Raw genomic sequence first — 16,039 nt, 5'->3', positions numbered from 1 at the left:
CGATCACGTGATCGACCGTCGAGTCCCCTCCTTTCGCCTCATCTGGCGATCACGTGACATGGGTTTGTTTTTCTCCCCACCCCTTTCCCCAAGACAGCCCGGTCGTGGCGATTCGTCTCGGCGTCCACTGGAGATGGTGACCCCTGAGAACTTGACCGGCGCCGGGGGAGTGCGGAGGGACCCCCGGCCCGACCGGGGAGGGAGCGCTGCGGGCATCGGCGGCACCCCAGCCGAGATAGACACGGCGATCGTGTTGCTGGGGGCCGGGGTGACGGCGATCACTCACCCGCTACTATATGTCAAGCTCCTCATTCAGGTACGGCGGGATACGTTTCGGATGTGTATTGTGTTGTTGTTTTTTTTTGTGGTGTCATGGTGTGCAATTGAATCTCGTAAATCAGAATGTCGGATGTCGGAGAAATGGGGGTGTCAGTTTAGGGAGCATTGGGATACCATGGTCAGAAGGCGGAAGGGACCCTACATTGTGCCGCAGTCGGAGCGAGAGATATCGCGCAACCGAGCTGGTGTGGATGAGCTCTTAGCCACCGGGAGGGGAGTCGCAGCGCTCACGTAGTGTACGAAACGTGAAAACGATTTGTGCCATTAGCGCTTTCCAGTCCACAGCACCGAAAACCGGGTCTGCTGATCTTCACAAGAAGTTGTAGAAATGCAGGATCGAGTACTGTGCTCCGTCTGTGGCTGTCACGGAATTGTAGTTAACTGCCTGGTGTTCATAAATAACGTTTTGATTTCTGTCTACGACGTTTTGAAATGTCACGCCGTCAGCTTGTTTCTAACGTAGTGAACATGCAGTTCACGCTGACACCCAAGTACAACAGGGAGTCGATTACGTTCGTGTCGTAGTTCTGTTTTGTCGCTAATTTATAAACGGCTGCGCTTCGGTTGGAGATCTACCCAAATCTGTACATTGAATCTTAATCCACAGCCCTTCTGGATACTGTTTATTTTATAATAACCCAGGAATGTGTCACGCCCGCCCGCCTACGCTAGTTGCTGTTTCTCGTCTTCTTGCGGAGATTACATACAGATGCTGTCAGCGTTCTCGGTCATAAATTGAACGGGCGATAAAGAGAAGAGATTTCCTTTCAGTTTCCCTGATCTTCATGGAGCTCCACAATCCAGCAAGTGTTCTGGGTCTGTAAATCAACAAAAGGCTGACGAACTTTAGAAAGCAATTAATACATGATTATGATATATGATATGATGGTCTAATGAATGAATGAATGATGATTAGCCAAAAGTCAACAAGAGCAGAGGTGGAAGAACAAAATGAGGTGGATTTGTTCACCTCTGTGTCATGCTCTCAGTTCCTATATGACAGTCATGCAGGCTCTAGTGATTTAATGGGGCCTGAGGTCCATAGCTGGTAGAAATGTTCATAAAAGCTAAATGTAAGGGTCACTTTTCAATCCACAAAATATCTGGGCAACAGCAAACCCCCCCCACCCTGGCAGTATGAAGCTGAATTAAGACTCATCATTAAGATTATAGCAGGGGCTGCCAACCTTGGTCCTGGAGAGCAACAGTCCAGCATGATTTACAGATCACCCTGAAGCCATCAAACAGTAAAGACCTGGAACATGTGAGTTTGCAGTTTCCGCAGTCCAGAATGACCAGCTGTAGTCCTTGAGAGCTACAGGGCGTTGGTGTTTTCATTTCACATAACCTGTAAATGGCTTAATTCATCAAATCCCCTGCATTTTCTAAGTGTTTAGAAATCAGTGAAGTTACAGTGACCCTATAAATCCTTTCTGACTGCAGCTTCTCAAGAGCAAGTTAGGACAGTCCTGCTCTACAGTATAATCTGGGAGATTTACCTCGGTCCTGGAGAGCCAAATTATATGGTTGTTTCTTTTCCAGATAGATTGAATAGTTCAGTTGGATTAATTATTTTGCTAATAAGGAGGTGTAACCGGTTTTCTCTGTCCTTCAGTTATTTAAGGCTGCCTGTCTGTAAAATCCAGGTTGGTTAATCCTGTACTAAACAACAGATGGTAATGGTTAGTTTTAAGCCTGTGAAGAACTGCAGTGTGTCTTCTTCAAAGTACAACTGTCCCAGTAACTTCTAATAATAATTAAAACAATGGCTCTTTGATTAGACAAGTTGTTATGACGGGCTATTTTATTAACCTCAGTGTACTGTAGTTGACATATACCATCTGGAACCTTTTTTATAAGCCTCTAAATACATAGCCAGGTGTTATGTGCATGCAATGATACCATTATCACAGGTAACGTAAACTGTAATTTAAAGATACTAAGATTGGTTATTGTGTGATTACAGTACTGGTGTGTTCTTTATTTTTGCCATTGAAAGTAATAGTCTGCACTATCTGCAATTTGTTGTTTTTTTTCTAATTCATAATTTTTGTGTGTTATGATCCTGTGTTATTTTCGTAGTTATATTTCTTCTGAAAAGAAATGTGGCTAGATTGTGGTTTTAGCAGTGCAGAAATGTGGTAAGATACCTTTTCTTATCTTAGAACCGATGACAGTGTGTATGATTTTTTCTTTGTTGATTTTGTTGTTTTATTTCGATTTTGTGTTTTAAAACATAATTAAAATGTTGCTGTTCCCCAGGCATCTTTTCATGAACTGGCGAGTTAGCAGGGAAAATAATGCACAGCAATCCAGAGCACACTGCCCTGACCTAAGTGTTTAAAAAATAAAAAGAAAACAAAAAAGAGAAAATCTTATGGTGATATGAAGTCATGCACTTCATCTTAATTGCGATCTTTCTCATTGCCTCCTCTTCAGGTTGGGCATGAGCCCCAGCCTCCCAAACTAGGAACCAACCTGTTTGGGAGGAAAGTCCTGTATCTTCCAGGATTCTTCTCTTACGGTAGGTCTGCCTTCCCCATTTCTTTCCTGAGAGATGGGAATCTGATCCCACAGGTGCGACAGGTTTCCTGTATGCTTGCACAACCAGAGTGAAAAGGGCATGGAGAGGGGGGAATCATTGCAGGAGTTCAGAGAGGAGAAGCGGGCGTCTGTGTGTTGATGTGCTGTAGAGTAGGCTCTTGTGGACTACACACACTGGAGGAGAACCTCTGTTGTCAGGCCTGTCAGCAGGCAGCCTGATACATCTGACAGCCACGTGTCCTTCCAAGCTGCACTCACATATGTACCATGATTTGAGAATGACAAGCAACTGAATGCAAGATGTCACTTTGCAGTGATCTAGCATGTATTTTAAGTTTCTGTGTTAATGTCATAGCCAGGCACATTGTCCAGGTGGATGGAAAGAGGGGGCTTTTCCGTGGCCTGTGTCCCAGAATTGTGTCCAGCGCTATATCCACCGTGGTCCGCAGTAAAGTCAAACAGGTGAGCCAGGAGGTTTGCTTTGCTGTTTGTTCTTGGGATGGCGGCAGGGGGTAGCAATATACATTTATAAAACGATACAGTAGTTACAGCATGGATAAGTAACCTGATAACCCAGGTTCATCCTGTCCATGTCAATACAAGACTTTGGTCCTCTCAATACATTAATTACTGAATTAATCCTTAATTGTTTAATTGAACCTTTTGTGACAGAGCCGATTGTTGCTGTGTTGAGGTGACCTACAGGTGCACTACAGCGTTGTTGTGGAAAACCAATTACTCTTTTATCCAAACAAGTTCCTAAAGAGCTGCCATGCCCGGGAGAAAAGTAAGAAAAGTTCTGATGACAGCTATCGGTGTTTTGTTTCATTTTATTTCCTTCTCCGGTGCAGGTGATCCCCATAGAAGACATGGAACATGTGTCCAACAAAGACGACATCAAGACGTCCCTCAGGAAAGTGGTCAAAAAGGTGAGCAGTCTCCAGCAATGGGGGTCACGTGACAGCCTGAGGCGCTCCAGATACCTCAGAAGGGCGAATCAGTAATCCGAGTTGCAATGGGCGATCGTCTCTGTAAATGTTGCTTCCTGTGCTTACATAAAAAATGAGGAGAATCTTGCTGGGGTGGGGGGAGTTTCCAGTTTTCATCTTCTCAAAATTGTTCTGCCAGGACTAACCTGCCATGTGCAAATTTCTTTAAAGAGAATATCCCATCCAAAACTAATGCCAGTCTTCAGCAATGGGGGTGTTGTGACATCCTGCAGTGCCCCAGATACCCCTATCAGGCAAATCAGTAATCAGGCCTTGTTAAACTATGCACTATTTTTAAACCCTTGAAGAAAACCTCAGCTACACCCCTGTTCTAAATTTTTATAGTACAGTAATGCATTTTAGTGTGCAGCAATACGCTAGTGACCTATCTGTAAAATGCCTTTTTATCTATCATTTATGGCGACATCTTTGATTCTTTTTCCTAGCACAGACCTAAGAATTAACGCCTCTAAGATTGCTCTCTCTGAAATTCTGGCAGTTTGTCACTTCACTCTTGTACGTAAGTGAGCAGACTAGGTTTGCTGTGCTGAGTTGTGAGCAGGTTGCCTTGGTTCAGTGCTTGGTGCTTAAAGGAAGCAGTTTCCTTGCTTGCCAGCGTAGGGCGATGTTGTGCAAGATAAAGTGGGCTTGAGCACAAGACTGTGTTTCAAGTCTTTTTCTCTTGTGCTTCCAGACCTCACACGAGATGGTGGTCCAGTGTCTGTCGCGGATTGCTACCCATCCATTCCACGGTAAGAAGGATTTTGTGGTCTTGTTTTGGTCTCTTTTTCTCTACTAACTGTATGAGTAATCCAGCCCTTGTGTGCCAGTGGAGGCTCTTGAGAGAAGGTTAATACTCATTAATTCAGGTTTCCAAATATTCCTGTCTTTAAACACCTTACAGGAGGTCACATCTCCTAACAGGAGGGAAAACATTTTTAAAGTATACAATATGATCTGATAATGATCAGTTTATCAAATCACCTTATGCCATTATCGAGTGGATTGACTCTTTCATTTGTATTGTTCAAGCAATAAAATACATACAAAGCTGTCCTGTAATGCATGCAATTACAAATAAAATGTGTTCCAAGTCAAAGTGACTTGTTTAGGTGCCCATAAATTACTGTTTAAATCTTCATATCACTTTTGCTAGAGGCATGGTACTTTTTAACAGCCCTGCTAAAAGCAGCCCTGATCAGCAAATAGGCCACTCGAATGCACAGAACTTGGAGGGGGAGCAGTGAAGGAATAAACTGCCAATCTTCTCTTCTTGCAATTGGAATCTTGTTTGTACTGTAGGTTTCTCCTGCGTTGCACTGTTTCACGTGACTTTAAACACTTTTAATGTGAGAAAGTATAGGACATCCATTTAAAATTGGATTAGTCTGTCCTCACAAGCTGCTCCTGTGGCAAACCTGGCTGAAGAATCAGGTATGGCACAGGTAACAGCCTTTAAATCCACGAGACTTGTGGTATTTCTCAGTTAAGCGCAGGGTGTGCAGTAAGAGACATTAGTCATCACCACCACATTGCTGTCCTGGGTTTTAATGAAGGCTTTGCTTTGTCAGTCATTTCAGTGCGGTGCATGGCTCAGTTTGTGGGAAGAGAGGTAAAGTACAGGTGAGTCCCACAGATCACTCTGTTTTAAAAGATATTTGATTTTTCTCTGAAGGAGGTTTTTTAAATGAATGCTTTTCGCTCTTTTGTGCCTGGCTTCCTTGCTCTCAGCGGTCTGTTCAGCTCCATTATGAAGATCTTTCAAGAGGAGGGCGTGTCGGGATTCTTTGTGTAAGTCCAGTTTCATCCGATAGGCGATCAATCTATTAGCTGTGATAAATCATCCCGGGGCCTTCTTACCTTCAAAGAAACAACAATTATTCTGTGCTCAAAACTTCATTGATTTTTCATACGTATTCAGCACAGTTGCACATTGCAGCAGTTATCTTTAATATTTTATGGTATTTTTTTAACTTATTTTGATTAGTGAAAAGCAATTGTTGTAATTAATATCAATAGCAGAAAGTGTGCCTGCTCGCTTGGAGCCTTTGTGCTCTGGAGCTGCATATCTCATTGCCATGTTTTATGGAGTAAAGATGTGTTCTTAAAGTCTGTGTGAATCAGTGTATGATGTACGTGTCTTTCGTCTTTGTGTTTGCAGCGGGCTGGTCCCCCATGTTCTTGGGGAGGTCATTTTCTTGTGGTGCTGTAACCTGCTGGCTCACTTCATCAACACTTACGCTGTGGATGACAATGTAAGTTTGCGCCTTTGTCCACTAGGGGTCGCCAGATGCCCTATTTCAGCTCTGCTGTGTAAGAGAGGAGGGACTTGCTACTTCGGTTCTCAGACACTCGGTGGCATTGTGTTCTCATTTCCCATAATGTGTGGAATCCAAAATTAATCTGTACTTAGCGTTGCGGTTTGTAATGTTTTTACGTCACAAAAACAGATTTTCACACCAGTTTTCATACTGCAGATTCCTTTTAGATCGTTTTTGTTGGACTTGGTAAAAGCAAGGCGTTGACTCGAAGGTACTGTGTGTGCAGACTACTGTAATTCCTTTTCTCTCATGCAGTGTTTTTCTTTCCCTTATTTCAGTTCAGCCAGGCCCCAGCAGTCAGGAGCTACACCAAGTTTGTGATGGGGGTAAGTGCAGTGTCACAGGCATCCTTTCCCTGTAGGGATTTCAGTTGAATTACTGCATCGTATATCAAGCAGGGGTTTCTGTGGAAAAGGATACACACTACCAAGCAAAATTCATTTTTCTGTGCAGTTGCCAGATGTTGGTGGAAAAATCTAAAAAGGATGTTCACCGCTGCACCAGATACCCTATGTAACAGAATTGATTTATTTTCCTTACTCTTCTTTAACTATAACTTTAATTGTGATGATATGTATTAAAGACATCAAATGCTAACACATATAAGTGAAAGGCCTTGACTGAGATATCGAAAATAATTTCTACAAGTACTCAATGTCCTGAAAGGTCAATCCAGTGAAAGGTCAGTATGGTTGGACATGTGCGGTTATATGCACTAAGAGCAGGAAATTTGTCTTAGTTCAGGTGGGTAGCTGTGTCAGCATCCATAGGCTGCAAAGGAACAAGTAATAGGTTTATTCCATGCTGAAAAAGCAACGTTTCGGCCGTGGAGCCTTCTTCAGGTGTGAGGGTGTCTTTACTCAAATGGTGGTGGGTGCCTGGAACAAATTGCCCAGCCACGTTTTTGAAGCCAGTTCCCTGGGACAGTTTGAGAAATGGCTGGATTTTATCCCCTGGTCAGTAACTTCACAACCAGACGAGCACATCGGGTTAAATGGCCTCTCATCTGCGACGTGTGCACTTTCTTAAAGCGACGGCAGATAAGTGGGAATGGATGGGTGCTGATGTGAGCCCTCTGAGCCCTCTGCCAGGAAAATCTCGCAAGGAAGCCCCTGCCGAGAGTCTCGTGGCCGTGTCTCCGGCCGCCTTCTGTTGACTCGGGAGGCAGCATTTCCTCGCGGGTCTAATGCCCTTTTAATTTGATTAAGAGGGTCTGCGCCAATCCGGCGGAATTAATCCGCTCAGCGTCCTCCCGCTTTCCCTGTGTGGAATGCAGGCCTCGCTGCGAGAGGCAGCGGAAGGTGGAATGTGAGCAATGCTGGCCTCCCAGGGATCGCTGCCCAGACGAATGAAAAACCGCACCCTGCCCTTTCTGGAGCCTGCTGGCACACAATGGTCCCGGACTGCGGTGTTGGATCAGATGAAGTGGCAAAGGAGAGACGTGAAAGCCCTCTCTGCCCTGTCTGCAGACCGCCCTGAATCCAGGAGGCAGCTGGATTCCGCCCGTCGAGTCCTGTACAGACGCTGCTGCAACTGAATTCAGTGTTTTCTCTTGCAAACTTCTCGCTTTGCATTATGTTACGTAGGATCCATTCTTAATACTTCCCATCAAGTAAAAAAAGAGTGCTTGGCTTAGTTGGGAAGTTTTCAGAACAGAGAGAATGACCTGGTTTCCTGTGTGGTTTGCACAGATCTGCGTTTCTTCAGTGGGGCTGCATTGCAGTGTGTGAGCTGCCTGCTGGTCCAGACCAACACTCTCCAGTCCACCTCAGTGTGAACCAGCGGAACAGCCTTTGAACGTGCTTACAGACATCCCCAGTGCGATCCTATAGTGTGAAAAGTAATTGACTTTCTACAGTAATTGAATGTATTGATTTTAAAAGAGAAAAGCAAGCCGCTGTGTTTCTCGGCTTGTGACGCCTGAAGAAATGGCCGGCAAAGGTGGATTCATTCAGCTGCTCAGCTCCGGCACCCCTGCCTTCCCCTTCCTTTGGATCAGTTTAGATAGATACTTTATTGATCCCATGAGGGAAATTGCAGTGCAACAGCAGCTTAACACAGACAACACAGCAACAGTGTAACGAATGATACAATAATAATACAATACGTACAATACAAACAGTACAGTGAGAAGTGCACTAAGAAGAGTAATTGAGCCTGCATTCCTCTTCCCTCCCAGATTGCCGTCAGTGTACTCACATACCCCTTCCTGCTGGTGGCGGACCTGATGGCGGTCAATAACTGCGGGTGAGTGAGCCCCCTCTCTCGTTCAGCACTCATCGCTCATCTCTGTGCGCAGAGCAGGCCACTGTGAAAGAGGAATCGAGAGGGAATGGAAGATCCAGTCCCACTTTCACCAGGAGCCCTAGTAGAGCCAGTGGAAATTTCCTTTCCAGGAATCCCAGTGGAACTAAAGTTTACGTCACTGTCTTGCTTACCTGTAAATACCAGACAGGCTCGAGGGCTCTATTACTGTAATTGATCCTTGTCCTGAAGTGAGGCAGAAGCTACAGTCTGTAGTCAGTCACCTCCCACAGGTACAATTGCAGCACGCTTCCTGTCCCTGTGTGTCGGCCTTGTCATGAGCTGTCGCCATCGCAAACCGACCCCGGCTGGTTATTGCCTCCTTCATTCCTCGCCTAACCTCTGTGGGTTTCGTTTTTTTTATATTATTGTAAGGAAGCAAAAAAAAAATCTTGATCAAACACCAGAGTCCCAAAATAAACCTTTCTTGTTTTCAACCAAATTTGCAAAGTTTGTTTTTGGTCCCTTAATGGTTTCAGAGATGTTTTAAAATCAGTTTTTAGCAGCTGTGTATGAATGTGTTTCCGGGACTGCAGTTGTACATCTGTGTCTCCTGCAGGCTGGCCACTGGACTCCCCCCCAACTCCCCCATCTTCAAATCCTGGGCCCACTGCTGGAGACATCTGAGTGTGCAGGTGAGGGGCAGGCTGGGGCAGCTTCTGTGGAAAATCTCAAGATTTTAAACCAGTATAGAAGCCTTTTCTCTCTGTCTCACTCCCCATGCTTTAAATCTGACAGATAAAAGCCGTTGTATATGTTGTCTTAGGAAATGTAGAAATGTATAGTAGACAACTTTCTGAAAAGATTAGAATGTTGTTATTTTACGTGTCTCACTGTTGCATTTATTGATTGAGTTAATACAAAGTTTAACCTGAGGTAGGGCTTAATGAAAAAGAATTTCATGGAGTCATGTTAGCGGCCGGTAAAGACATACTGTGGTCTGACAGCACTTAAAATGCACAAAGAGCTAGCCGTGGCTCATCTGTGAAGAAGGAGCTGGCTTCCTTGCAGTGCTGGAATCCCACTGAGTCTTTGCATCCTTGATAAATATCCAGGTCACATAAACACATAAACCTAAGCTGTGGCTTCTGTTTCAATAATAAGAAGAAAGAAAATGAATAACACGGGCTTCTGTGTGCAGTGCTCTGCCAGTGGGGCTTCTGACCAGTGTGTCACACTAATTGTCTTCCCCCACCATCCACCCTATATCCTCCTTGAGTTCCACTTTCAAAATTCTATTCAGAAGCTTATCATTGTTAGTGTTATTATATTTGTTTCTTTCCTTAAAATGCCAAATAAGCAAAACTAATAACCTGTTTCTACCAGGCTAAACAAATGGAGAAAGGTAATTAGAAAATTAGCCAAAAGAAAAAAGAGAAAAAAATGAATTGAATGTTAAAAACAAAAGAATGTTAAAACGTTTAGAAATGCAACTTGTAAGAGGTTAGATTGGTGATGGTCACTCCTGGAGCGCCATAGTCCATCAGGATTTGTAGTATTGTGATAATAAGCAATGAGTAAAAACCTGTAACCACTGAAAATGCAGATCAATTAAGTGATACCACCACCCTCCAGGACCAGGAGTGAACATCTGCGGTTTAGATTGTGGCAATGCAAGTAATGCACACCTTCCATTCACCTATCCATTTTCTAACTGCTTCATCCAGTTCATAGGCTCAAGGCAGGATACATCCTGAATGACACGCCTGTTCATCACAGTGCAAACACACTCACACCAGGACCAATTTTCCCTGAAGCTAATTAACCTACCAGAATGTCTTTGGACTGAGTGAGGAAACCAGAGCACCTGAAGGAAACCCACACAAGCTTGGGGAGAACATACAAACTCCACACAGATAGCACCCCAGGAACTGAACCCAGGACCCCAATGCAGAGTGAGCAATACTAACCACTGCGCCACTGTGCCACCCCCTAATACAAACCTTATTCCCTGTAAACAAAGCTGCAGTTGATGTATAATATTCCCAGACCTTCCCAAACATTGTGTTCCCCCTTCTGCAGGGCCAGCTGTTCCGAGGTTCCAGCTTCTTTTTCCGCAGAGTGCCTCTGGAGATGGCGGTCCTGTCTGTAGAGTGAACCCGGCAGAGTTCATCCCCGAACCCGGTACCTCAATCTGTGGCCGGAGGACAGCAGCCAGCCCACGCGCAATCATGGGTCCCTTCCTCTATGTAAAGCACTTTGAGATTCCTGAAACAAAAAACGTGAAACACACGCAAGGAATGATCATTAACAATAAGAATTATTGTTCTTATCTCTAACCCTATTAGTGTTGCCAGTGTTGATGTTGTTCTAACTATTATTTGGGATGTGCCAGAGATTCAGGAATGACAGTGCTTCCCTTTGAAAGACTCCCGGATTGTCTGTAATCTGTGTTCTGGATGCGCTGCAGTCTCCTCGGTGCCTTACAGGAGAGATTCTGCCTGCCGGAGGAGCCGTGTGTCTTAAACTAACACCCCTTCAAGGCTTGATGCTGCCTGTTGCCTTTGAGGGAACAGTGCTTCCCTGCTCGAACACGCCCAGCCACATCGCCAGCCCCCCCCCCCCCGAGCCATCCCAGTCAGATGAGTGCTCATGAAATAGCCTGGGTTTGAGCGAGCTCCCTCTGGGCTGCAGGGCTCAACCTGCTCTCTGTGCAAAGAAAACGTGCTGGCCGTTCTAGAGAGCAGCCCTGATTCTCCTCCTGGAGTGTTGTTAAGGTGCTGATCTTGAGAAAGCGGCTGGGAGCGAGCGTTGTTATTGGTATCTTGATGGGCAGTGCGTCGTTTGTGTTTGAGGGCTGTGAGCTCACCTTGATTGACCACATGCTGAGGTAACATCACTGGAGCTTTTAAAGGGAGCTGGAGCACCGACTGTGACTCAGGGCGAGAACCATCAGTGCTCTCGGGGAGTTTTCTTTACTTGAGGAATATAAATTGGGTAGATTCTATTTCCTTTGTGTCCTTTTAACATTTTCTTTTTAACATTCTTACCTTTTTTAAAGCACCTGCGATTGCTTTTGTATTTTGCGGTAACAAATTCCACCGCGTTCACGCAGCACTAAAGACGTCAGGCCAAACTGCGCAACAGTTTGCGGGTTCTGTGTGTGTGTGAGGGGCAGGTGTAAAACTCCACAGAGCATGTCTTCCTGTAACATAACAGTATAGAAACAGAAAAGGTCTTCTTAAAATCGTAACACCACAATTTAAATACCTTGTGCTCTGCAGGCCTACAATTGACCAAATAGCCCTTTCATTCCAGTTTTATTCTTTTATTTTTATAATTTTTAATTTTTCTTGCTGCAGGAGCTGGACAATGTTATCCTGGCTTGTGAACTCCCTGACTTAGGCGTAAAAGCCAGGAATGCCTGGTTTGGGCTTTGTTTTTTTTCATACATTCTGTTCTGCCTCCATTTTGAGAACTACATAGTAAAACACTGAATGTTAGTGCTGAGCTCTCTGTTTCACTTTTCACCATTATAGCCTGTCCCACTTGCTTGCTGTTGTGTGTGGAGTGTAGTTTTTACTAATTCAGGAAGTCAAGAATGGTTGAAGCCAGATTGAGATTATACATGTGAAGGAGTTCTGGTGTTTCTGAGAGAAGTTTCTTCATGGGCACTGTCACAGAATTTCAAAGCCCTAGACCTACACTCAAGAATCAAGCCTTTCTCATAAGGGCATAATAAATGATAGAAAAGAGAAGGCCCTTTGACCTATCCAGCCTGTTTGGTAGTTTGCAAATATTGATCCAAAAATCTAATCCAGCCATTTCCTGAAAGATTCCAGGGTATGGGCTTTAACAACATGGCTGGGTTGGCTGTTCCATACTCCCACTACCCTTAGGGTAAAGAAGTGCCCCCTTTCCTTGGTCTTAACTACATGTCTATGAAGTTTTGAACTTGTGTCCTCTGTATCATGAATCTCCTGTGTGTTGAGAGAGAGGGGTATTCCAGGATAGAAGGGCTGTGTCCGGAGAGGGAATTTGCTTGGGAGCATCAGCACTCCTGGACCATGGGCTTTCTGAAGCTACCCTTTCTAGACTTCTGACACATTTTAAATTAAGGTATTAACTAATGAGCTCAACAAAGCAAACAGCTTGGGTGTGGAACACTAATAAGAAAATGGGTCTGTCAGTATTGCTATTTCAGGTTTTCTGGTGCAGTGAACAGTATCTCTTTAATATCCTCTCCCTATCCTTGTCCCTCATCGATTGCTGGCAGGTCAGCTATTCTAATTAGGTCATCAGTTCTCTTCGATGAGACATGACAGCTATTTTATGGGTCAGCAAGGAAAGGCCGTTTATTCACATAACTACTCTACGGCCAAAGTACACAAGTGCACTCTTGTCTGCCAGATACAGTACAGGATAAGCCATCATTCAGCACCATTCCATCAGACCTATCCTACTCTGTACTGTAGTAACCGTGTGTAATATAGGATTTTTACTGCCGTTTTGGAAATAAGAGCTTTTTTTGTATGACTACAGGACTGAGAAGTCATTGTTCAAATAGCCTGAGTGGGGTACAGTTACTATTAAAAAGTAATGCAATACAGTGATATACAGAAAACAAATAGTTATGTAAGGGGGAATTACAGTACATGCGTAAATAAGATTTGGGGCAGGGGGAATGATTTTGAGGTAATGGATTATTTACCAATTTCTGTGTTTCCAAATTATTTTTCCCCCAACATGCTGTTAATTTTAAACAGTAAAGACAAGTAGACAAGTAAGTTGTGCCAGTAATGCATTACCTTTTAAAAGTTACGTTCCCCAACACTGGGAGGAGGGGTGTACCCCTTCTTCCTGTAGAAGACGATTTTCTTAGTGACTCTATGCTCTCAACATTTTTTATGCAACAACCAATACAGTTATTTGCAAAGCTGGGTCTGTTAACCCAGCTTTTAAAACAGGGGTCTCTAGCCCTGGACCTGGAGAGTCCCAGTCCAGTTAGTCTTGAAGGATACCTTAAATTACCTCTTTGCTAAAAAACATTAGGATCGCTTGTAAGTAATTTATTGATGAAGCAGGTAATTTGTGCAATTAAAGGAACCGAGCTCCCTGAGGGTGGAAGAGCCTATAGATTATTGTCCCAGATTATCTCTTCTTAATTGAAAAACTCACAGATCACACTTAAATTATTCCAGATCTTTAGAAATGGTTCTGAAAACCTGCTGGACAGGACTTCCCCAGGGCAGGGTTGGTGACTCCTGTTCTGAACACTCCAAGCTCATACATTTTATGCCAATTAAACACCCTAATGAACAATTACAGTGTATTGCACATGTAGAACTAGAACTTCCGAATCATTTTAATTACGTTTTGTATTCCTTAATGAATTACAGTTTGGGGTGGGGAAGTAGGGTATTTTTATTTGGGCTGTATTCAAAGAAGCTAAAAGTGATCAAGAAAAGATACAAAAAGCATGTATTATAAATAGTAATATGACAATTAAAGAAACTTAATAGCTTTGTTTTATGCTGTTTCACAGGTTGAAATATTAGGGAACAGTGTGACGTGTGTTTTTTGGGGATTGCCTGTTTTAAAAAAATATTGTGGCATTTCCTGCCTTGAGAAGGTGTTGATGGATGCAGTTTCGTCAGATTTCCCTGAAGTCTGAGCTTTTCTGCTCTGTTTGGATTTTGCTTCTTTTGTTCTAGTTGTTGAACTGGAACAGCTCAAGTCTCCTTTGTGATCCTGTGAAGGATCGCTAATATATGACCTTTGAAAAAGCACTCAAATCCCCTCCATGGGCAAAATGTTTCTTTTTTCCTCCAGTAATATCAAAATAATGTCATCAAGCGACAAGCCCAGACCTGCGTGCTGGTGTCGGACTGCTCTGTGGGTTCGTTACCGTGAGCTCAGTCTGAAAACACGCTGTGAGCACTAATACGCTGCGCTGTAACCTTTGTCATCGGCTTTTAAATGTTGAGTCGAGTAGTCTTGAAGTTTTAAGAGGGTTTGAAACTGAATTTATGCTTTTTGCCGGAATGAAATCCATCTGCATTTTTTGGAATGCTTGTTACAGGTTTTCAATTTTTTTCCTTTATCCTAGTATTTTACAGTTGTTGTTTACATCTCTGGGTTTCTCTTTATTTTGTCGTGAGTAGCTTAGTTGTTCCACCTCGGAGCCTGGATCAGACAGGGTGTTTCTATCGGGTCAGCCCGTCGCTGGTGTGGGATCCGCCCGCCCTGCGACCGAGCCCGGAAACCCGGAGCCACGCAGAGACCCCGTAGTAAGACAAAACTGGCTTGTATTGTTTGCATTAGTTGACTGTGTGTGAAATGGGGGGAAATAATCTGAATTGTGAATAAAACTTTTTTTTTGCAAACCATTTGAACTGTTTTTGGGGCTCGTGTTTCCTCTGGCTTTGCTTATTTCCCCTTGCTGTATGAAAATGGACACGGCGTGTCTTTCACTCAAATTGGCCAGCACGCTGACAGCCCCTGGCCGGTTAGTATCTCTTCTTTTCCCCTTATCTGCGTTGATATTTAATTCGAGCTCTCTTCCCAGCAGAGCACAAATGAGTCACGGCTCGGATTCAGGAAATATTTCTTGTGTGGCAACTCGGCCACACCCCTCCCACTGGCCCGTGTGTCATTTGCCTTTTTTCTCCCCTCTTTTCGTTTTGATTTTTTGCAGAACCAGTCCTGTGTTGGTTCTTTGATCAGCGTCGCCCACGTGTTGAGAAAAATCGAGCTATTTTCTGGAAGTGGATACACTGACGATTGGACACAGATGTTAATGAGCAGAGCTGAACATATGTTTTCTTGTTTTTGAAATCTCTTAACTTCTGCTGTCCTTTTATAATAATAATAATCGCTTACACTTATATAGCGCTTTTCTGGACACTCCACTCAAAGCGCTTTACAGGTAATGGGGATCCCCTCCACCCCCACCCAGCATCCACCCTGATGATGCAACGGCAGCCATAGTGAGCCAGAACGCTCACCACACATCAGCCATCAGTGGGGAGGGGAACAAAGAAATGAAGCCAGTTCGTAGATGGGGATTATTAGGAGGCCATGATTGGAAAGGGCCAATGGGAAATTTAGCCAGGACACCCCAGGTTACACCCCTACTCTTTTCGAGAAACGTTCTGGGATTTTTAATGACCAGAGAGAGTCAGGACCTCAGTTTTACATCTCATCCAAAGGACGGTGCCTGTTTACAGTATAGTGTCCCTGTCACTATACTGGGGGATTAGGACCCACATGGACCACAGGGTGAGCGCCCCCTGCTGGCCCCACTAACACTTCTTCCAGCAGCAACCTTAGTTTTTCCTAGGAAGTCTCCCATCCACATACTGTACATACCAGGCTCACACCTGCTTAGCTTCAGTAGGCTGCCAGTTGTGAGTTGCAGGGTGATATGGCTGCTGGCATTTAGCTTGTTTTACAGTGTTATCATGTTTATTTAACAAATACGCTTAGCTTGCCCATGATTTCCTTCAATTTTTATAATATCTAACCTCACCTGTCCTTTTTACCTTGATTTCTGTATATACTAGAGAATTAATATATATATATATTAGATTTTAAAAACAC

General features: G+C 44.0%; 1 protein-coding gene across 1 annotated transcript; it reads left to right on the top strand.

The window, feature by feature from the left end:
* Positions 1–38: 38 nt before the first annotated feature.
* On the top strand, positions 39–14,826 carry LOC102684054 (mitochondrial carrier homolog 1). The gene is made up of 12 exons (XM_006628524.3): positions 39–316; positions 2,779–2,863; positions 3,239–3,345; positions 3,735–3,812; positions 4,567–4,624; positions 5,444–5,495; positions 5,604–5,663; positions 6,034–6,127; positions 6,472–6,519; positions 8,373–8,440; positions 9,057–9,132; positions 10,520–14,826. The coding sequence occupies exons 1-12, from the start codon at positions 59–61 to the stop codon at positions 10,592–10,594; spliced, it is 1,059 nt and encodes a 352-aa protein (XP_006628587.2). The 5' UTR covers positions 39–58; the 3' UTR covers positions 10,595–14,826.
* The last annotated feature ends 1,213 nt before the right edge of the window (positions 14,827–16,039 follow it).

The sequence above is a fragment of the Lepisosteus oculatus genome, chromosome 5 (assembly GCF_040954835.1).
Source record: "Lepisosteus oculatus isolate fLepOcu1 chromosome 5, fLepOcu1.hap2, whole genome shotgun sequence".
NCBI lineage: Eukaryota > Metazoa > Chordata > Actinopteri > Semionotiformes > Lepisosteidae > Lepisosteus > Lepisosteus oculatus.
Note: the sequence above shows the minus strand (reverse complement) of the source record. Positions and strands in the feature narration are given on the sequence as shown.